The sequence below is a fragment of the Budorcas taxicolor genome, chromosome 14 (genome assembly GCF_023091745.1).
Source record: "Budorcas taxicolor isolate Tak-1 chromosome 14, Takin1.1, whole genome shotgun sequence".
Classification (NCBI taxonomy): domain Eukaryota; kingdom Metazoa; phylum Chordata; class Mammalia; order Artiodactyla; family Bovidae; genus Budorcas; species Budorcas taxicolor.
The window spans coordinates 93,949,023-93,965,650 of NC_068923.1; the positions used below are offsets into that span (position 1 = coordinate 93,949,023).

Genomic DNA, 16,628 nt, shown 5'->3' on the forward strand with positions numbered 1-16,628 from the left:
GAGATGAAGCAAAAAAAAAAGTAGTAGCTTTGGCAGTCTCCTAAGAGCCCATGAGCTCCCCAATGACTGAAAGAACCTACTTGAGTCTTCCTGAAGCATAAGAGGTGAAATCATCTTTGCAGTAAGAAACACTTTAAGCCCAGAATCCAAATTTAGACTTCCTTTTGGGGGTTTATCAGGGCTTCCCTGCTGGTTCAGTGTTAAGAGTCTGCCTACAATGCAGGAGACCGGGGTTCGATCCCTAGGTCGTGAAGATCCCCTGGAAGAGGGCATGGCTACCCCCTCCAGCATTCCTGCCTGGATAATCCCATGGACAGAGGAGCTTGGAGGGCTAGTCCACGGGGTCACAAACAGTCGGACACGACTGAGTGACTGAGCCTTTTTGGTTTATCAGGGTATCAAAGAATCACAGGTTCTTGCTCACTGCCTGGCTCTGCTACTCCATACGACACCTTAGGCAAGTCACTCACGGCATTTCTGGGTAGCAAAAAGTCCCTGTTGGTTGAGCCACAGAGCGGACTTGGAGCTTGGTCTTTGTGCACGTAAGGTCCCCATCCTGAAACCAGCCGCCCTGGAGATGAACTTCTAGTTTTGAAATATGTTCCTCGTGACTTCTTGACACAGATCTAGCATACCTTTAGTCTTCCCAGGCAGGGCTCCTGCTCCATGAGATTCCAGACGGAGCCTCCATGCCACTCCCCAGCTCCCTGTTTACAATAGTGTCTGGAATTCTCGGGACATGCCACAGTTCCCCTCCAGATACCACATTTGGCAAGTACTGGGAGGCGAATCTTTTTAAGTGGTGTGGACTTCCCCAGCCCTCTTTTTTTGTCTTCCAGCATTTGCTTGTCCAGACTGGAGTGTGTATTTCTTTGCCTTCTTCAGCTTTCTGACCCATATTCCCATAGATTAGCTGGCTGACTTGAGAGCCACATGAAAATCTCTCCTCTTTTTCTGTTTGTGTTTCAAACATTCATTCCCACAATAATACGCTCTTACATTTCACCACAGAACCTCTACCCCAGGTCTCTGCTTTTCCTGCCTCCTTTCTCTCCCTTGGCCTTACGAGTGTCCACTATCATTCACTGCCGAGTAAACCGCTTCTGGGATCAGACTGGATGTCTCTGTTAGCGTCCTGGTCTTTCTTACCTTGGCCTTTAAAACACTGTGTTGTAACTCAACAGGCTAAATCTCACAATAAAATAATAACTTAATGAGGACAGGGCTTTTATTTATTTTGTTTACCATGTATCTCTACCTCCAACATTGCCAAATATTGACCTGGATAAGTAAATGACTGTTTTATTTGAAAACAAAATATTGTGCTTTATGACTTTCAAGACCTGGCTTTCTACATATGACCCATCTAATATAACCCCAAGAGATAGACTGGGCAGACCAGTGTCATCTTCCTCTTACTGATGCAGGAACTGAGGATTCATGATTTGTGTGAGGTAATTCAGCTACACGACAGCACCCAGAATCCAGGTCTCCACCCCGGCCCATTACTCTTGTCCTAGCTTTTTGGACAGTTTCCAGGTGGATGCCGCCTGCCGGGTTATTCTAACGGAGAGCACACTGGATGGAAGGCCCACTTACTCCGGGCAGGAGCTCGGCCTGAGTCATGCCTGCTGAGGCGCTCATATGACCAGCGGTTTTTATCCAAGCATCTACTGCTTCAGAAACAACTTCCAAACCCTGCTGGGCACTGAGATTCTCTCCAAACACTCTCTCTTTATTCCAACCCTTAAAATAAGAAGCATTTACAGAGGGAAGCACAGAGGCTTTAGTGTCCTATAGAACTGGAGTCAGATCTCATCTCAGCTCTTTATAGCTTTGTGATTCTCTAGCTTAACCTCCCAGAGCCTCATAGCTCTCTGAGACGCTGCATTCTTTTCAAGCAAGGATGTAAAGCACCTCGCCCTGTCTTGATCCAGTGTAGTTGTAGTGTAGTCATTTAGCAAAGGGCATCTGGTAAATTCAGGCTTAAATTGAAAAAAGTAGCGAAAAATCACTAGGCCATTCTGGTATGACATACATCAAATCCCTTACGATTATACAGCGGAGGTGATGAACGGAGGATTAGATCAGGTAGACAGAGTGCCTGAAGAACTATGGACGGAGGTTTGTAACACTGTACGGGAGGCAGTAACCAAAACCATTCCAAAGAAAAAGAAATACAGGATGGCAAAGTGGCTGTCTGAGGAGGCTTTACAGATATCTGAGAAAAGAAGGGAAGCGAAAGGCAAGGGAGGAAGGGAAAGACAGACCGAACTGAATGCAGAGATCCAGAGAATAGCAAGGAGAAATAAGAAAGCCTTCCTCAGTGATCAATGCAAAGAAATAGAGGAAAACAACAGAATGGGAAAGACTAGAGACCTCTTCAAGAAAATTAGAGATACCAAGGGAACATTTCATACAAGAATGGGCAGATAAAGGACAGAAAGGGTAAGGACCTAACAGAAGCAGAAGATATTAAGAAGAGGTGTCAAGAATACCCAGGAGAACTATACAAAAAAGGTCTTAATGATCTGGATAACCATGATGGTGTGTTCACTCACCTAGAGCCAGCCATTCTGGAGTGTGAAGCCAAGTGGGCCTTAGGAAGCATCACTATGAACAAAGCTAGTGGAGGTGACAGAATTCCAGCTGATCTATCTCAAATCCTAAAAGATGATGTCGTTAAAGTGCTGCACTCAATATGCCAGCAAATTTGGGAAACTCAGCAGTGGCCACAGGACTGGAAAAGGTCAGTTTTCATTCCAATCTCAAAGAAGGGCAATGACAAAGAATGTTCAAACTATTCTACAATTGCATTCATAGCAAGGTTATGCTCAAAATCCTTTAAGGTGGGCTTCAGCAAGATGTGAACCGAGAACTTCCAGATGTACAAGCTGGATTTAGAAGAGGCAGAGGAACCAGAGATCAAACTGCCAACATTTGTTGGATCATAGAAAAAGCAAGGGAATTCCAGAAAGACTTCTACTTCTGATCTACTGACTATACTGAAGCCTTTGACTGTGTGGATCACAACAAACTGAACGATTCTTGAAGAGATGGGGATACCAGACCACCTGACCTGCCTCCTGAGAGACCAGTATGCAGTCAGGAAGCAACAGTTAGAACCAGACATCGAATGACAGGCTGTGTCAGAACTGGGAAAGGAGCGCGGCAAGGCTGTATACTGTCACCCTGCTTATTTGCCTTATATGCAGAGTGCATCGTGTGAAATGCTGGCATGGGTGAATTACAAGCGGGAGTCAAGGCTGCCAAGAGAAATACTAACCGCTTCAGATATGCAGATGATACCACTCTAATAGAATCAAGATTGCCAGGAGAAACATCAACAACCTCAGATATGCAGATGACACCACCCTTATGGCAGAAAGCAAAGAAGAACTAAAGAGCCTCTTGATGAAAGTGAAAGAGGAGAGTGAAAAAGTTGGGTTAAAACTCAACATTCAGAAAACTAAGATCATGGCATCTGGTCCCATCACTTCATGGCAAATAGATGGGGAAACAGTGGAAACAGAGAGACTTTATTTTGGGGGCTCCAAAATCACTGCAGATGGTGACTGCAGCATGAAATTAAAGGACGCTTGCTCCTTGGAAGAAAAGTTATGACCAACCTAGACAGCATATTAAAAAGCAGAGACATTACTTTGCCAACACAGGTCTGTCTAGTGAAAGAAAGAAAGTGAAAGAAAGTGGAGTCACTCAGTCATATCTGGCTCTTTGCGACCCCATGGACTATAGCCTACCAGGCTCCTCTGTCCATGGGATTTTCCAGGCAATAGTACTGGAGTGGGCTGCCATTTCCTTCTCTAGGGGATCTTCCCAACCTGGGTCTCCTGCATTGCAGACAGACACTTTACCGTCTGAGCCACCAGGGAAGTCCTATAATTTAATCAGAGCCAACAAGCCACGATAACGTCTGACTCCTTGCGACCCCGGGGACTGTAGCCCACCAGGCTCCTCCATCCATGGGATTCTCTAGGCCAGAGTACTGGAGTGAGTTGTCATTTCCTTCTCCAGGGGATCTTCCCAACCCAGGGATTGAACCTGGGTCTCCCTCATTGCAGGCAGATGCTTTACCTTCTGAGCCACCAGGGAACCCCACCCCTCAGACGGTGTCATGTCTAGTCAAGGCTACGGTTTTTTCAGTAGTCATGTATGGATGTGAGAGTTGGACTACAAAGAAAGCTGAGTGCTAAAGAATTGATGCTTTTGAACTGTGGTGTTGGAGAAGACTCTTGAGAGTCCCTTGGACTGCAAGGAGATCCAACCAGTCAGTCCATCCTAAAGGAAATCAGTCCTGAATATTCACTGGAAGGACTGATGTTGAAGTTGAAACTCCAATACTTGGGCCACCTGATGCGAAGAACTGACTCACTGGAAAATACCCTGATGCTGGGAAAGACTGAAGGCAGGAGAAGAAAGGGATAACAGAGGATGAGACGGTTGGAATGGCATCACCGACTCAATGGATATGAGTTTGAGCAAATTCCAGGCGGTGGTGATGGACAGGGAGGCCTGGAGTGCTGCAGTCCATGGGGTCACAAGTGTTGGACACAACTGAGTGACTGAATTGACTGAAAATCACTGTGGATGCTGATTGCAGCCATGAAACCAGAAGACACTTGCTCCTTGGAAGGAAAGCTATGACCAACCCAGACAGACTATTAAAATGCAGAGACATCACTTTGCTGACAAAGGTCCATATAGTCAAAGCTACAGTTTTTCCAGTAGTTATGTACGGATGTGAGAGGTGGACCATAAGAAGGTTGAGTGCCAAAGAATTGATGCTTTTGAACTGTAGTGTTGGAGAAGACTCTTGAGACTCCCCTGAATAGCAAGGAGACCAAACGAGTACATCGTAAAGGAAATCAACCCTAAATATTCACTGGAAGGACTGATGCTGAAGCTGAAACTCCAATACTTTGGCCATCTAATGAGAAGAGCCAACTCATTGGAAAGACCCTGATGTGGGAAAGATTGAGGGCAGGAAGAGGAGGCAACAGAGGATGAGACGACTGGATAGCATCATTGACTCAACAGACATGAGTTTGAGCAAACCCTGGGAGATGGTAAAGGACAGGGAAGACTGGCGTGCTGCAGTCCATGGGGTCGCGAGGAGCTGGACATGATTTGCAACTGAACGACAACAAATTTAGTAAATTTTCAACATCAGCAAGGAATACTGATAGGTAGTCATTAAAATTCAGTGTTTGGAGAAGGAGAAATATCATATGACATCCCTTATATGCAGAGTTTAAAATAAACGATACAAATGAACTTACAAAACAGAAACAGACTTAGAGAACAAACATGGTTGCCTGGGGGAAGGGTGAGGGAAGGGATAGTTAGGGAGTCTGGGATGGGCATGTACACACTGCTGTATTTAAAATGGATAACCAACAAGGTATAGCACACGGAACTCTGCTCAATGATATGTGTCAGCCTGGATGGGAGGGGAGTTTAGGGAAGAATGGATACATGTACACATATGGCTGAGTCCCTTCCCTATTTACCTGAAACTATCACAATGCTATTTGTTAATTGGCTCTACAAAAGAGAAAGTTAAAAAAAATTACTGTCTCACCCAATTCCTCTTGGATCCTACTATAAATCATCGACAATTATGCTATGTATTGAGTTCTTCTAAGCCTTCTGCAAAACACACATGAGCATACTTGCACAGAGAAACACAAGTATATTTCTTCCTTTCTTTAGCAATACTAACATCTCCAGTAAAATAACAAAAGTGAGAAGCATTTCATAATTGAAAAGAGCTACAGAGGAGTGTCCCTCTAGTTGTTCAGGGCTCTGCTTTAAATTGACAAGAATCACTAGTTGGTTAAATCATTTTTCTAATCAAACTAATTTCTCATAGGGTGTGATAAGGAGCCAAACATGGGTGTTACAATGATTTTTACCTTTTTCTCACAAAGATGATAGTGAATGCCAATCTGACCAAGAAAATATGAAACACAGTTTAGTAATGTAAACAGAGAAAAGACTAAGGTGAAATAAACAGTGGAGTTATTCATACAGTGAAACTTCCACCTGGCTCCCCGGCCAGAAATGCTTGCTATGAGAAATTTAAGCATCCCCATCTCATTCATTCATTCCTTCACCAATTCAACGGATTTCAAAATGAAAATTTAGTACATTTGCCAAGACATTAAATACATCTGATATAGAAATAGCAGCCATCCAACTAAGATATGGGATTCATTACAAGTGTAGAAATATTAGGGCTTTAGAAAGCAATTTAGATCATAATTTTTGAAGATTATATTGTTCTTTAGTAAAAGACTTGATTCTGTAAATTTAGTGTTTATAATAAAACATTTATCATTGTTGTTCTGTCACTGAGTCATGTCCAACTCTTTGCAACCCCATGGACTGCAGCGCGCCAGGCCTCCCTGTCCTTCACCATCTGGAGTTTGCTCAAACTCATGTCCATTGCGTTGGTGATAAAACATAACCTAACATTAACTAAATATACCATTCTCTGTTACCTTGAATTTACCCTGAGTTGTTTCACTATTGGAATGCACAGCTTTTACAGATGTGGTTGGTACAAATGTATGTTCAGGGCACGTGATTTATTCTGAAAGAATCAGCTTGTGTATTTTTTTAAAAACTAGGCAGGAAAATAACACAACTTTACATTTGTATAGAGCTTTAGGTCTACAAAACGGTGGAGAAGCCTCAGTACATGTTCAGAGATATGCAGAGAGGGGAAGTGATTACTCTGAGCACAGCGCACACAGCACCGTGAATTCACGAGGTTCCCCCCAGCGGAGCGGACCCCGAAGATTTGCGGGGGGGACCAGACTCATGAACCAGGCACACCACAGCAGCCTGAAGGAACTCAGACCAGGAAAATGGCACTCTGCAGCTGAAGCAGTGACTGAGACAGGGCCCTCACGGGGACAGACAGCAAGAGAAGGGAGAGAATCGGACAGGAGAGAGGACGCTGAGGCTCCCACATGCTCCAGAATTTAGACAGGCACCTGATCAGACAGTGACATGTAGTCATTTGTATTTCATGTAATGGTGGTAGCATCTCTCCTATATCACTCCAGTTATTGGCAGTTGCAAACAGCCATTATTATGCATACAGAGCAAACAGTGCTGTATAAACTCAGACAACTTTACCAAAAAAGTCTATTGATATTAATCCGTTAATTATAATAAAAATAAATGCAGACTCCCTTGCAGCATCAGAGGCTGCCCCAGGGCTCCCCAGTGGCTCGGCGGTGAAGAGTTCACCTGCTAATGCTGGAGACTCGGGTTTGACCCCTGGTCCGGGAATCCCACATGCTGCAGAGCAACTAAGCCCGTGTGCCCCGACTACTGATCCTGGGCTCCAGAGCCGGGAGCCATGACTACTGATGCCCACCGCCCAGAGCCCAAGCTCTGCACCAAGGGGAGCCGCTGCAGGGAGGAGCGCAGGCCCTGTGATTAGAGAGGGGCCCTGCCCCCCACGACAGAGAAAAGCCCCGCTGCAATGAGGATGACGCACAGCCAAAAACAAAAGGACAAAAACAGAGAGAGCCAGGAGCAAGCCAAGGAGCTGTGCTACCATGACCTCCCTCTAATATCTCAGGTCGCCGTCGTGAAGTCCCGTGTTGGAACTGGCGGTGAGACGGCTGACGGAATCTGACCGGGCGTCTCAGCGAAATCAACCCCCAGCTCAGGGCAGGCGCTTAACAAACTCATGAGGGTCCATTGCCATGAAAAAGTAAAAACTTTAAGTCTCAGTGATGTGAAATCATCGAGAAATAAGACGTATTCAACACTGAGCAGAGCAAAGGAAAGATGAGGTCGCTAGGTCCAGCTCCGGCCGGCCCTGAGAGTCAGCAGTTCGCCAGAAGACGCCTGTTACTTCCACGCTCAGCAGTGTGAGGCCACTCTTTGTGCTGAGTGTGGGGCTGGTTTTGTCCCAAGAGCACACTGCCACCAGAAAACGAAGTGAAAGATTTTTTTTTTTTCCCAAGCTGGAAATGTTTTAGGACCATGAAGAGCCAGAGCTTGAATCAGAAAAAACATGAGCGTCCCTTCAAAGCTATCATAATTAACTATTTCATTAGTGGCTTTCAGAAAAGAAACATTTCAGTCATATTTCTCTGTCTTGCTGATTGAATGTTTGAAAAACTCAAATCATGAGACTTCTTGATCGTGGTGTGCCGTGTGCGAATTCATTCAGTCGTCTCTGACTCTTTGTGACCCCATGACTGCAGCCCGCCAGGCTCCTCTGTCCATGCGATTCTCCAGGCAAGAACACTGGAGTGGGTTGTCATGCCCTCCTCCAGGGGATCTTCCCGACCCAGGGATGGAACCCATGTCTCTTACCTCTCCTGCATTCAGGCAGTATTGCAATTTTTCCAAATATAATGACACCTTCATCCACTAGATTTGATGTCAAATATTTTGAATCACTTCTAGAGTTTGTGAAGGATTTGTGTAACTTCCATCAACCAAGTCCTTTCTCTAAAGCTGTGTTCCTCCAATGACATGTCAAAGAGCCTGTGTGTTCCTTTATCACAGAGAGAAGCGGGAGGGTGGATATGCAGAAAGGGGAGAGGGGAAAAGATGGAGATCTTTACAGAGAGGAGAAATAAGTCGAGGAAATAAAATCTTCTGCGGGTTTCCTCAACCTTTGCTTAATCAGATTGAAGACGGCACATGTGATAAACAGAACCATGTTAGCTAATAACGCTCTGAAGAGAATTTGCCCATGTGCGTCTTGACTGCATGACCTGGGCAGCTGTGCTTGAGTTCAGTCTTCTTTTTCACACACTTCCGGTCATTCCCTTGCTGTTAGAAGACGCTGTCGCCTCTGCTGCAGTAACCTGCCTAGGAGGCTTCCCCTCTGCTTCTAATTTCAAAATCAGAAGAAGAGCCTGGGTGGCAGATCACATCACTGCTCCTAATTATTTACTGCTCTTGTGTAAAGGATTATATGCTTCCACCCGGCGCCAAGAAACGTGGAGGATGGCGTCCTTGGGGAGAGAATGTACGTCCCTCCTCCACGGGCTTCACTTGCCCTGCTGGCCCCAGTGAACTTGAAATAGAAGTGAGAAATGCCTCATCCAAGCAGAAGCACCGAATCCGGCCAGAAACCCCGGGATGGACACGTGCCTCGACCCTGCACCAGGACACCAGCAGGGCGTAGGGGCACACACTCTGCCCTCAGTCCCGGTCCCTCTGCCCAGGACGCAGACTCAGGCCTGCAGATGGGGCAGCCGGGACGGGAGCAGCGTCAGGATGCACATGGTACCCAGAATGACCGAGCGGAGGGAGAAAGCCACGAGGTGCTCACAGTCGGCTAAGGCGCTGAACAAAGAGGAAAGCAGAGGCACTGAGCCCCGCGGCCTGGCTCCGCCCCGAGAAGGGCGTGCTCTAACCAGGCCAGCTCCTTCACAACAGGCTCTAAAATGAAAGTGCCACGGGGCAGAGGCGCGCTTGGCCAACAGTCAGCACCCTGAAACAGGAATAAGAAATGCACAAACCGCGGAGGCTTTCTGTTCTCATCACAAGCTTGCAGAAGCTGGCTAAGCCAGGCGTGTTGCAATCGTATGCAGAACAAGAGGAGGGTGGGTTAGGGCTCGAGACCCTCTTGGGAGAGACTTCTAACACAGTTCCTTCCGGGCACCCCTCCCCCTGACATACACACCGACTCTCCAGGTGGGGAACCTTCAGCAGAGGAACCAGCTGTTACCACTATGAATGGTGACTTCCATCCACTTCATCTGAAGTCCCCTCAGCCCTTAACTTATAACCCATCAGATACACAACAGCATGTCTGTTTTTCAGAGGGTTAAAAGCTGTTGAGGGGGAAAAGAAATGTAATAGAACTTTTCTATTATACAGCTGGCACCTTGTATACAGAGAAAAAACCAATACCTTTTGCCAGATCATATAAAGGTCACTCTGCAATGTGCATTCAAATTTTAAGAAAACACTGTGCTTACACTATGAAGTAAATAAGTCTCTCCAGTTTTTGAAAACTAGAAAACAAAACTTATCTGGTTCTTTTTTCTGTCAACTCCTTACCTTCTGTGGACTCTTTTATATGAAGGCGTTTGTTGAGTTCATCCAATTTGTTCTTCATGTGTGAAAAAAAAAAAAGAAAAGGGAAAAGAAAGCAGATCAGAAATGGTCTTTCTTTCCAGCACCCTTCTCTCTATAAATTCAAAATAGGATCCTAAGCTTCATCAATATCACACGCTGTATAAAGTGTTACTACTTTATCTCAAATTGACACTGAGGCTCTACTTCTTAGCGATCTATGGTGTTGAACATGCTATTTAATCTCTCCATGACTTTGCTTCCGTTTTTTAAAACCATGGATAATCATGGGACCAGCCTCCCATGTCGATGATGAGGATTAGGGCACATATATATAAATTAACTCTAATATTGCCTCAAAAGTTTGCATTAATCTCTAGGTACACTAAAGTGATTCCCAAACAAATTTATAAAATTGCTTTTTCTAAAGTAGAAATGGAAGGACCCAGCAATCCTGAAACTGTCGTGACTCAGCAATTCCATTTCCCACTGTTGATCCTGGAGATTTTCTAGCATGGGTACAGAGACATTTGCAGTAATGTCTATAGCCGTATTGTTTGGAGGCACTAACAGTTGGAAATTACCAAACATCCTCAAGTAGCAAAATGAATAAAATCATGATGCACTAGTTGTGCAATTACGCATTATAATAATTATTGATATTAGCAATAGAACGAGATAAAACTTCGTGTATTAATTTGTAAAAAGTCTTAAAAATGCAGTGATCAACAAATAAATGCAGGATACATATGGTATAACAACATTTACATGAAAAATATAAAGCATCCAGGGGACCTCCCTGGTGGTCCAGTGGGTAAGACTCCACACTTCCAGTGCAGGGGCCATCAGTTCAATCCCTGGTGTGGGAATTGGATCCAGAATGCTTCAAGGAGCAGCCAAAAAAACACCTTTTTAATAAAAAATAAAATATTCAAAACTATACTATAGGTTATTTTAGGGAACTATATTAAAGGTATCTTGATCTATTATTTGAGATACCTGTGTATGGAGTGAAAGTACAGAGGCCTCCATGGCAATTACGGGCCTTCCCTGGTGGTGAAGAATCCACCTACTAATGCAGGGGACTCCAGTTGGATCCCTGGGTCAGGAAGATCCCCTGGAGTAGGAAATGACAACCTACTCCAGTATTCTTGCCTGGAAAATCCCTTGGAGAGAGGAGTCTGTCGGGTTACAGTCCATAAGGTCTCAGAGAGTTGGACACAACTGAGCCCAGCACAGCATGGCAATTATATATACTGTCTTCAGGAAACTGGGCTCCCCTGGGGGCTCAGATAGTAAAGAATCTGCCTGCAGGGCAGGAGACCTGGGTTCAATTCCTGGGCTGGGAAGATCCCCTGGAGGAGGGCATGGCAACCCACTCCAGTATTCTTGCCTGGAGAATCCCATGGACGGAGGAGCCGGGCAGGCTGTAGCCCATGGGGTCGCACAGAGTCAGACATGACTGAGCGACTAAGCACAGCTCAGGATATTAGTTAGCTTTGAGGAAGGAAGTGGGATTGGGGTAGGGGTGTCACGTGGAACTTCTGTTCCATCTTCAACGTTTTCTTTCTCACGATGTCTGTATTGAAGTATTCATTTTATTAATCTTTATACCTTTTTATGTCTGTATATTTTTTTAAAGAAAAGTAGTCTTTTGGAGAAAACCATTGAGAAAATAAAGATGATCTAGAATCCCTCCAAAACAGTTTAAGATAAGAGAACCGAAATATTTCTTGTTTCCCAGAGGAAAGGTAATTCAGAAAACAAGATCTAATAGATGCCTCTAAAAATAAAACTGGAATTCACTTCAAAGACCACTTCCTGTTGACTTGGGCAACTCAACTCCTCCAGCTGAAGTCTTAGAATTACCTACTTTAATTAGTGCTGTCAATTCTCATCAGGAGCTAAAGTAGGAGGCATTAAAGGGGATGTAGGACTCCCCAGGCAGTACAGTGGTTAGGACTTCGCCTTCTAATGCAGGGCCGAGGGTTCAACTCCTGGTCAGGGACTTAGGATCCTATATGCCTTGAGGCCAAAAAACCAAAACATAAGACAGAAGCAATACTGAACTAATTCAACAAAGACTTTTAAATGGTCCACATTAAAAAAAAACAAACTTAAAAAGATACTGAGCTCATATATATATAAAAAAAAAAGGCATGGGTGGAGGGAAAGGAAGCGAACTCTCGCCTATGGCGGGCTCCCAGGCCCCAAGGAGCCCTAGAAGGCAGACAGTGGTGGCAGAGGGGGAAAGACCGATAAGAAAACGACTGTCCATTCTTCTGAGGTCTAATGGGAAGATCACACATTTGCCTGTAATAAAACCACACAAGCAAAAATCGCACATTGCTTTGCTTCATGTTGGAACCCTATCAACTCAGTGTGGTAACACTAGTTGTGTCTTGCTGTCAGGAGCACTGATTGGCAACTTTAAAGGTCATTGATCAATATAAAATTCAATAAGCTAATTATTATCGGCTTCACTCCAGTACAAAAGAAAAAGCCGAAAATATCCCCTGGGATTTTGACTGAGATTGCTTTGAATCTATAGACTAATTTAGGAAGAACTGCCATGAATATTGAGACCTTCAATGAATGATGAGTATCGGTTCATTTGCTTCAGTTCAGTTCAGTTCAGTCGCTCAGTCGTGTCCGACTCTTTGCGACCCCATGGATGGCAGCACACCAGGCCTCCCTGCCCATCACTAACTCCCAGAGTTTACCCAAACTCACGTCCATGGAGTCAGTGATGCCATCCAGCCGTCTCACCCTCTGTCGTCCCCTTCTCATTTATCTAGGTCTTTACTTTCTCTCAATACTGTTTCATCGTTTCCAGCATGCCTAGAGATTTTATATTTCTAACTCTACTGCAAATGTTCTAAAATGTCATCATCCAATTGTCTGTTGCTATATTTAGAAATAAAATTGATTTTTACATACGAGAAAAAAACCATTACTGGACCCGTGCTTGTTTCAACAACTGTCGGAACTCGCTGTGTGGGCAGCGCCTATTTGCACGCCCACCCGCACCCTGCTTCCCGCTTCCCTCCCCTGCCCTGTGCCTGGGAGGCTGATGTCTAGGGACGCATCCAAGACTGGGCGCCAACAGCGAGAGGCACCAGCAGGGTGGCGAGGGCATGCTCACACCCCCAGCTTCCTCTCTCCAGGCTGCAGTGTGTTCACTGCACCATCACCCAAATTTCAGTCCCCGCCTGCAGGGTTCTTTCTGCACGTGCTGGTGACTGTTCCTCCCCTTTGTTGAGATCCAGACTGGTGCCCTGGGAGCCCCAGGCGCCTCTACCATCCCTCCTCGATTTTCCTCTACCCTGCCAGCGTTGTAAATAGTCTTCTCATTAAATGTGATTGAAACAATTCCTTTAAGCCTTCTTGAAAAACTTCTTCTGCACGGGCCATCTGTTTCCTATTGGGACCATGACTGCTAGACATGTGATCCAGGTTGAAAAAAAGAAAAACGTTTGGTTAGGAATTGCGACTCCACAGAATCAATTCAGTTCAGTTCAGCCACTCAGTCGTGTCCGACTCTTTGTGACCCTAGGAATCGCAGCACGCTAGGCCTCCCTGTCCATCACCATCTCCTGGAGTTCACCCAGACTCACGTCCATCGAGTCCATGATGCCATCCAGCCATCTCATCCTCTGTCGTCCCCTTCTCCTCCTGCCCCCAATCCCTCCCAGCATCAGAGTCTTTTCCAAGACAACTCTTCGCATGAGGTGGCCAAAGTACTGGAGTTTCAGCTTTAGCATCATTCCTTCCAAAGAAATCCCAGGGCTGATCTCCTTCAGAATGGACTGGTTGGATCTCCTTGCAGTCCAAGGGACCCTCAAGAGTCTTCTCCAACACCACAGTTCAGAAGCATCAATTCTTCAGCGCTCAGCCTTCTTCACAGTCCAACTCTCACATCCATACATGACCACAGGAAAAACCACAGCCTTGACCATACACAGAATAGTATGAATTTTATTTTTTGCTCTTCATTATCTATGCCTGTGCTGTCCAATATGGTGGCCACAAGCCACTAAATAAAATTAAAAATTTAGTTCCAAGTGTTCGAAAGCTACGTAGCTAGTAACTACTATTTTGGACGATGCAGATAGACCATGCATGTCATCAGAGAGAGTTCTACCGCACAGCACTGCTCTACACCCAACAGGCTCTTCCATGATCAACAAAAAAGATTACTTCTACCTTCGGCTCTGCCTTATCATCACAGGTACAGCCCAGGTCAAAATCGGACTGAAGGTACATGACCCCTGGGTAATTGGGTCTGGTGACTTCCTCCGGCATAGTCGGTCTAAAGATGTTGGTACGCAGGAGATGGTTCAGACTCCCGTGGGTCCCATTATTCGGAGCTGGCTTCAATCCCAGGAGATCTGATGAGAAGAAAGAAAAGGGCCAGGTACTTTGTAAATATTTTTGATGAGATAGGAGGAGAGTCAAAGCCATTCACCTTCCAAGGGCTGGAAAACTTGGAACACAAATCAAAATGGGATAACCAAATTCAGACGGCAGGCTCCCTTCTGAGCTCCCAAGTCATCCTTGCCTGATGAGGTCTTGGCAACAACTTTCTAAAATAGCATCTTCATAGCCTGATATCAAGAGAGACAGTCCCACAAAGAAAGACTGAAGGAAAACAGGGCCTCGCTTCGCCACCTTTATGTCTGTGATAGCTACAACCCAAGGACCATCAGGGTCAGGATCATTGCCTTTCTGCTTCTCTGTGAGACTTTTTATCCCGAGTTTTGAAGTGGGGCTTATGATCAATAAATAACCTCGAGCCTGCCCTCTAATGCACTCCACAGAAGTACGGGGACAAGAGGAGGCTCTGGCTGTGTGCCCTGAAGGGCCGCTGTGAAATGAACAGGCTGATTTCAGAGCGAGTGAGAAGGCTGCCAAGCAGGCACCCAGGGACTGGCCCGAGCCAAGAGGCAGGGCCGGGAAGCGCCGGCAGCCCAGAGGGGAAGGGAACCCAGGAGGCCCAACGTGCAGACTCCCCCTCTGACCGCCAGACTGGCGCTCCCTTGCTAAATAGGAAAAGCTGTCCTCATCCAGCAACTAGAGACTCCAGGAAGAAAAATAATTAGGAGCACATAAATAGCTGGCCAGCCATGCGCCGGGCTGCGCTGGGAGAGATGGAGGCAGGGGCGGGGTGGGGGGGGGGCGGGGGGGCGCTGTGCCCAGCGCTCGCTTCACCCGGCCCGCGACCGGTGGTGTCAGACTGTAATGCTGTGTTAGATCAGCTGGAGGCTGCCAACAGCAACACCATGAAAACTCCCCATTAGTCAACTGTTGAAGCAAGACAAAGAAGCCTTAGAAGGGGGATGATATTCTGTCCCTTGAACCGATGGGCAAATTACAGCATTTTTTTAATGAAAAGATGAGGTGATCCCAGAAAACAGACGCCTCATTTCTTTCTCCGACATCGAAAGGGGCTCATATGTTAACTCCGGATCGTTTTCCTGGTTTTGATGAAATAAGTGACTTACCGCACATAACGTTGTAAAGTTCAATGTTTTCAAATGGAGGTACTTTGGTCTTGTACTTAAATGTTGGGCCATAACCTACAAAAACAGTCTTCCAAAAGAAAAAACCAACAAAAACAATTAGGCCTTGCTAATATCCAGGGGCAACCCTCCCTCCAGTTATGAATGCTCTGCAAGCTTACTCACACCACCGTTCCCACCCTTCTTTAGAGCCTCTAAGATGCTCTTCAATTCATAGTGCTGGGAGCATACCTGCATACTGTTGGCCTTGTTATCAAATCCATGGTCTCCCTGGAAAAAACATTTTCCTGATGGTTTCTTATAAACCTCCAAAGGTTTCCTAGAGCGAAACGATTGGACAATCAATCAGGACTTCTCATAAATCGCTCTGATAAAAGTCCAATGCACAGAAAGGTCTGTTAAGAAATGGATTGTACTAATACAAGCGTATTCCTCCCACTTTGACTGCATCATTCCCAGGGTGATGAAAGATGACGCTGTCTTTTTGCCCCCAGTGCTTTGGCCTTGACCATCAGCCTAGTAGAGACTGGGAGGTCTGGCGCCCTCCTCCTGTCTCACAGTCGCATTGAGCTGAGCACTGGCCACAGGCACGGACACACCCTGTAGGTGCTGCTCGCTGCTCCAGACCACCCCAATTAAGAGACGATCACGCTCAAGGAGTCCCACGAAGCTTCTGGTTTCCCAGTGCGTTTAAAAGTTATATCCACACTACACTGTATTAAGTGTGCAGCGGCATTGTGTCTAAGAAAACAACGTGCATACCCTGATTTAAGAATAGTGCTGTTGGAAAAAGGGCACCAACAGACCTTCTCGATGCAGATTTGCCACAAACCTTCAACCACCTGCTCATGTGCACCACTGGCTCCGGGACTGAAAGATTCTCTGCTCTGGGACCAGGTCTGTCTGGCTCACTTCTATATGCCTGTCCCTAGGCTCCGTGCTAAGCACACACCCAGCTGGCGCTTTTAAAATGTGTGATGTTTGATCAATGAACGGAGATCTGTATTCCATAGAAATATTTGC

The 16,628-nt window shown here is 45.8% G+C and overlaps 1 protein-coding gene across 1 annotated transcript in view; it reads right to left on the minus strand.

The window, feature by feature from the left end:
* ENPP2 (ectonucleotide pyrophosphatase/phosphodiesterase 2) overlaps positions 1 to 16,628 on the minus strand; it is a 129,987-nt gene that overhangs the window by 17,443 nt on the left and 95,916 nt on the right. The window contains exons 16-19 of the mRNA XM_052651453.1: positions 15,837 to 15,924; positions 15,588 to 15,675; positions 14,290 to 14,474; positions 10,069 to 10,120 (exon numbers count right to left, since the gene is read on the minus strand). Coding sequence (XP_052507413.1) covers positions 10,069 to 10,120; positions 14,290 to 14,474; positions 15,588 to 15,675; positions 15,837 to 15,924 — 413 coding nt within the window. The remainder of the gene's footprint in view (positions 1 to 10,068; positions 10,121 to 14,289; positions 14,475 to 15,587; positions 15,676 to 15,836; positions 15,925 to 16,628) is intronic.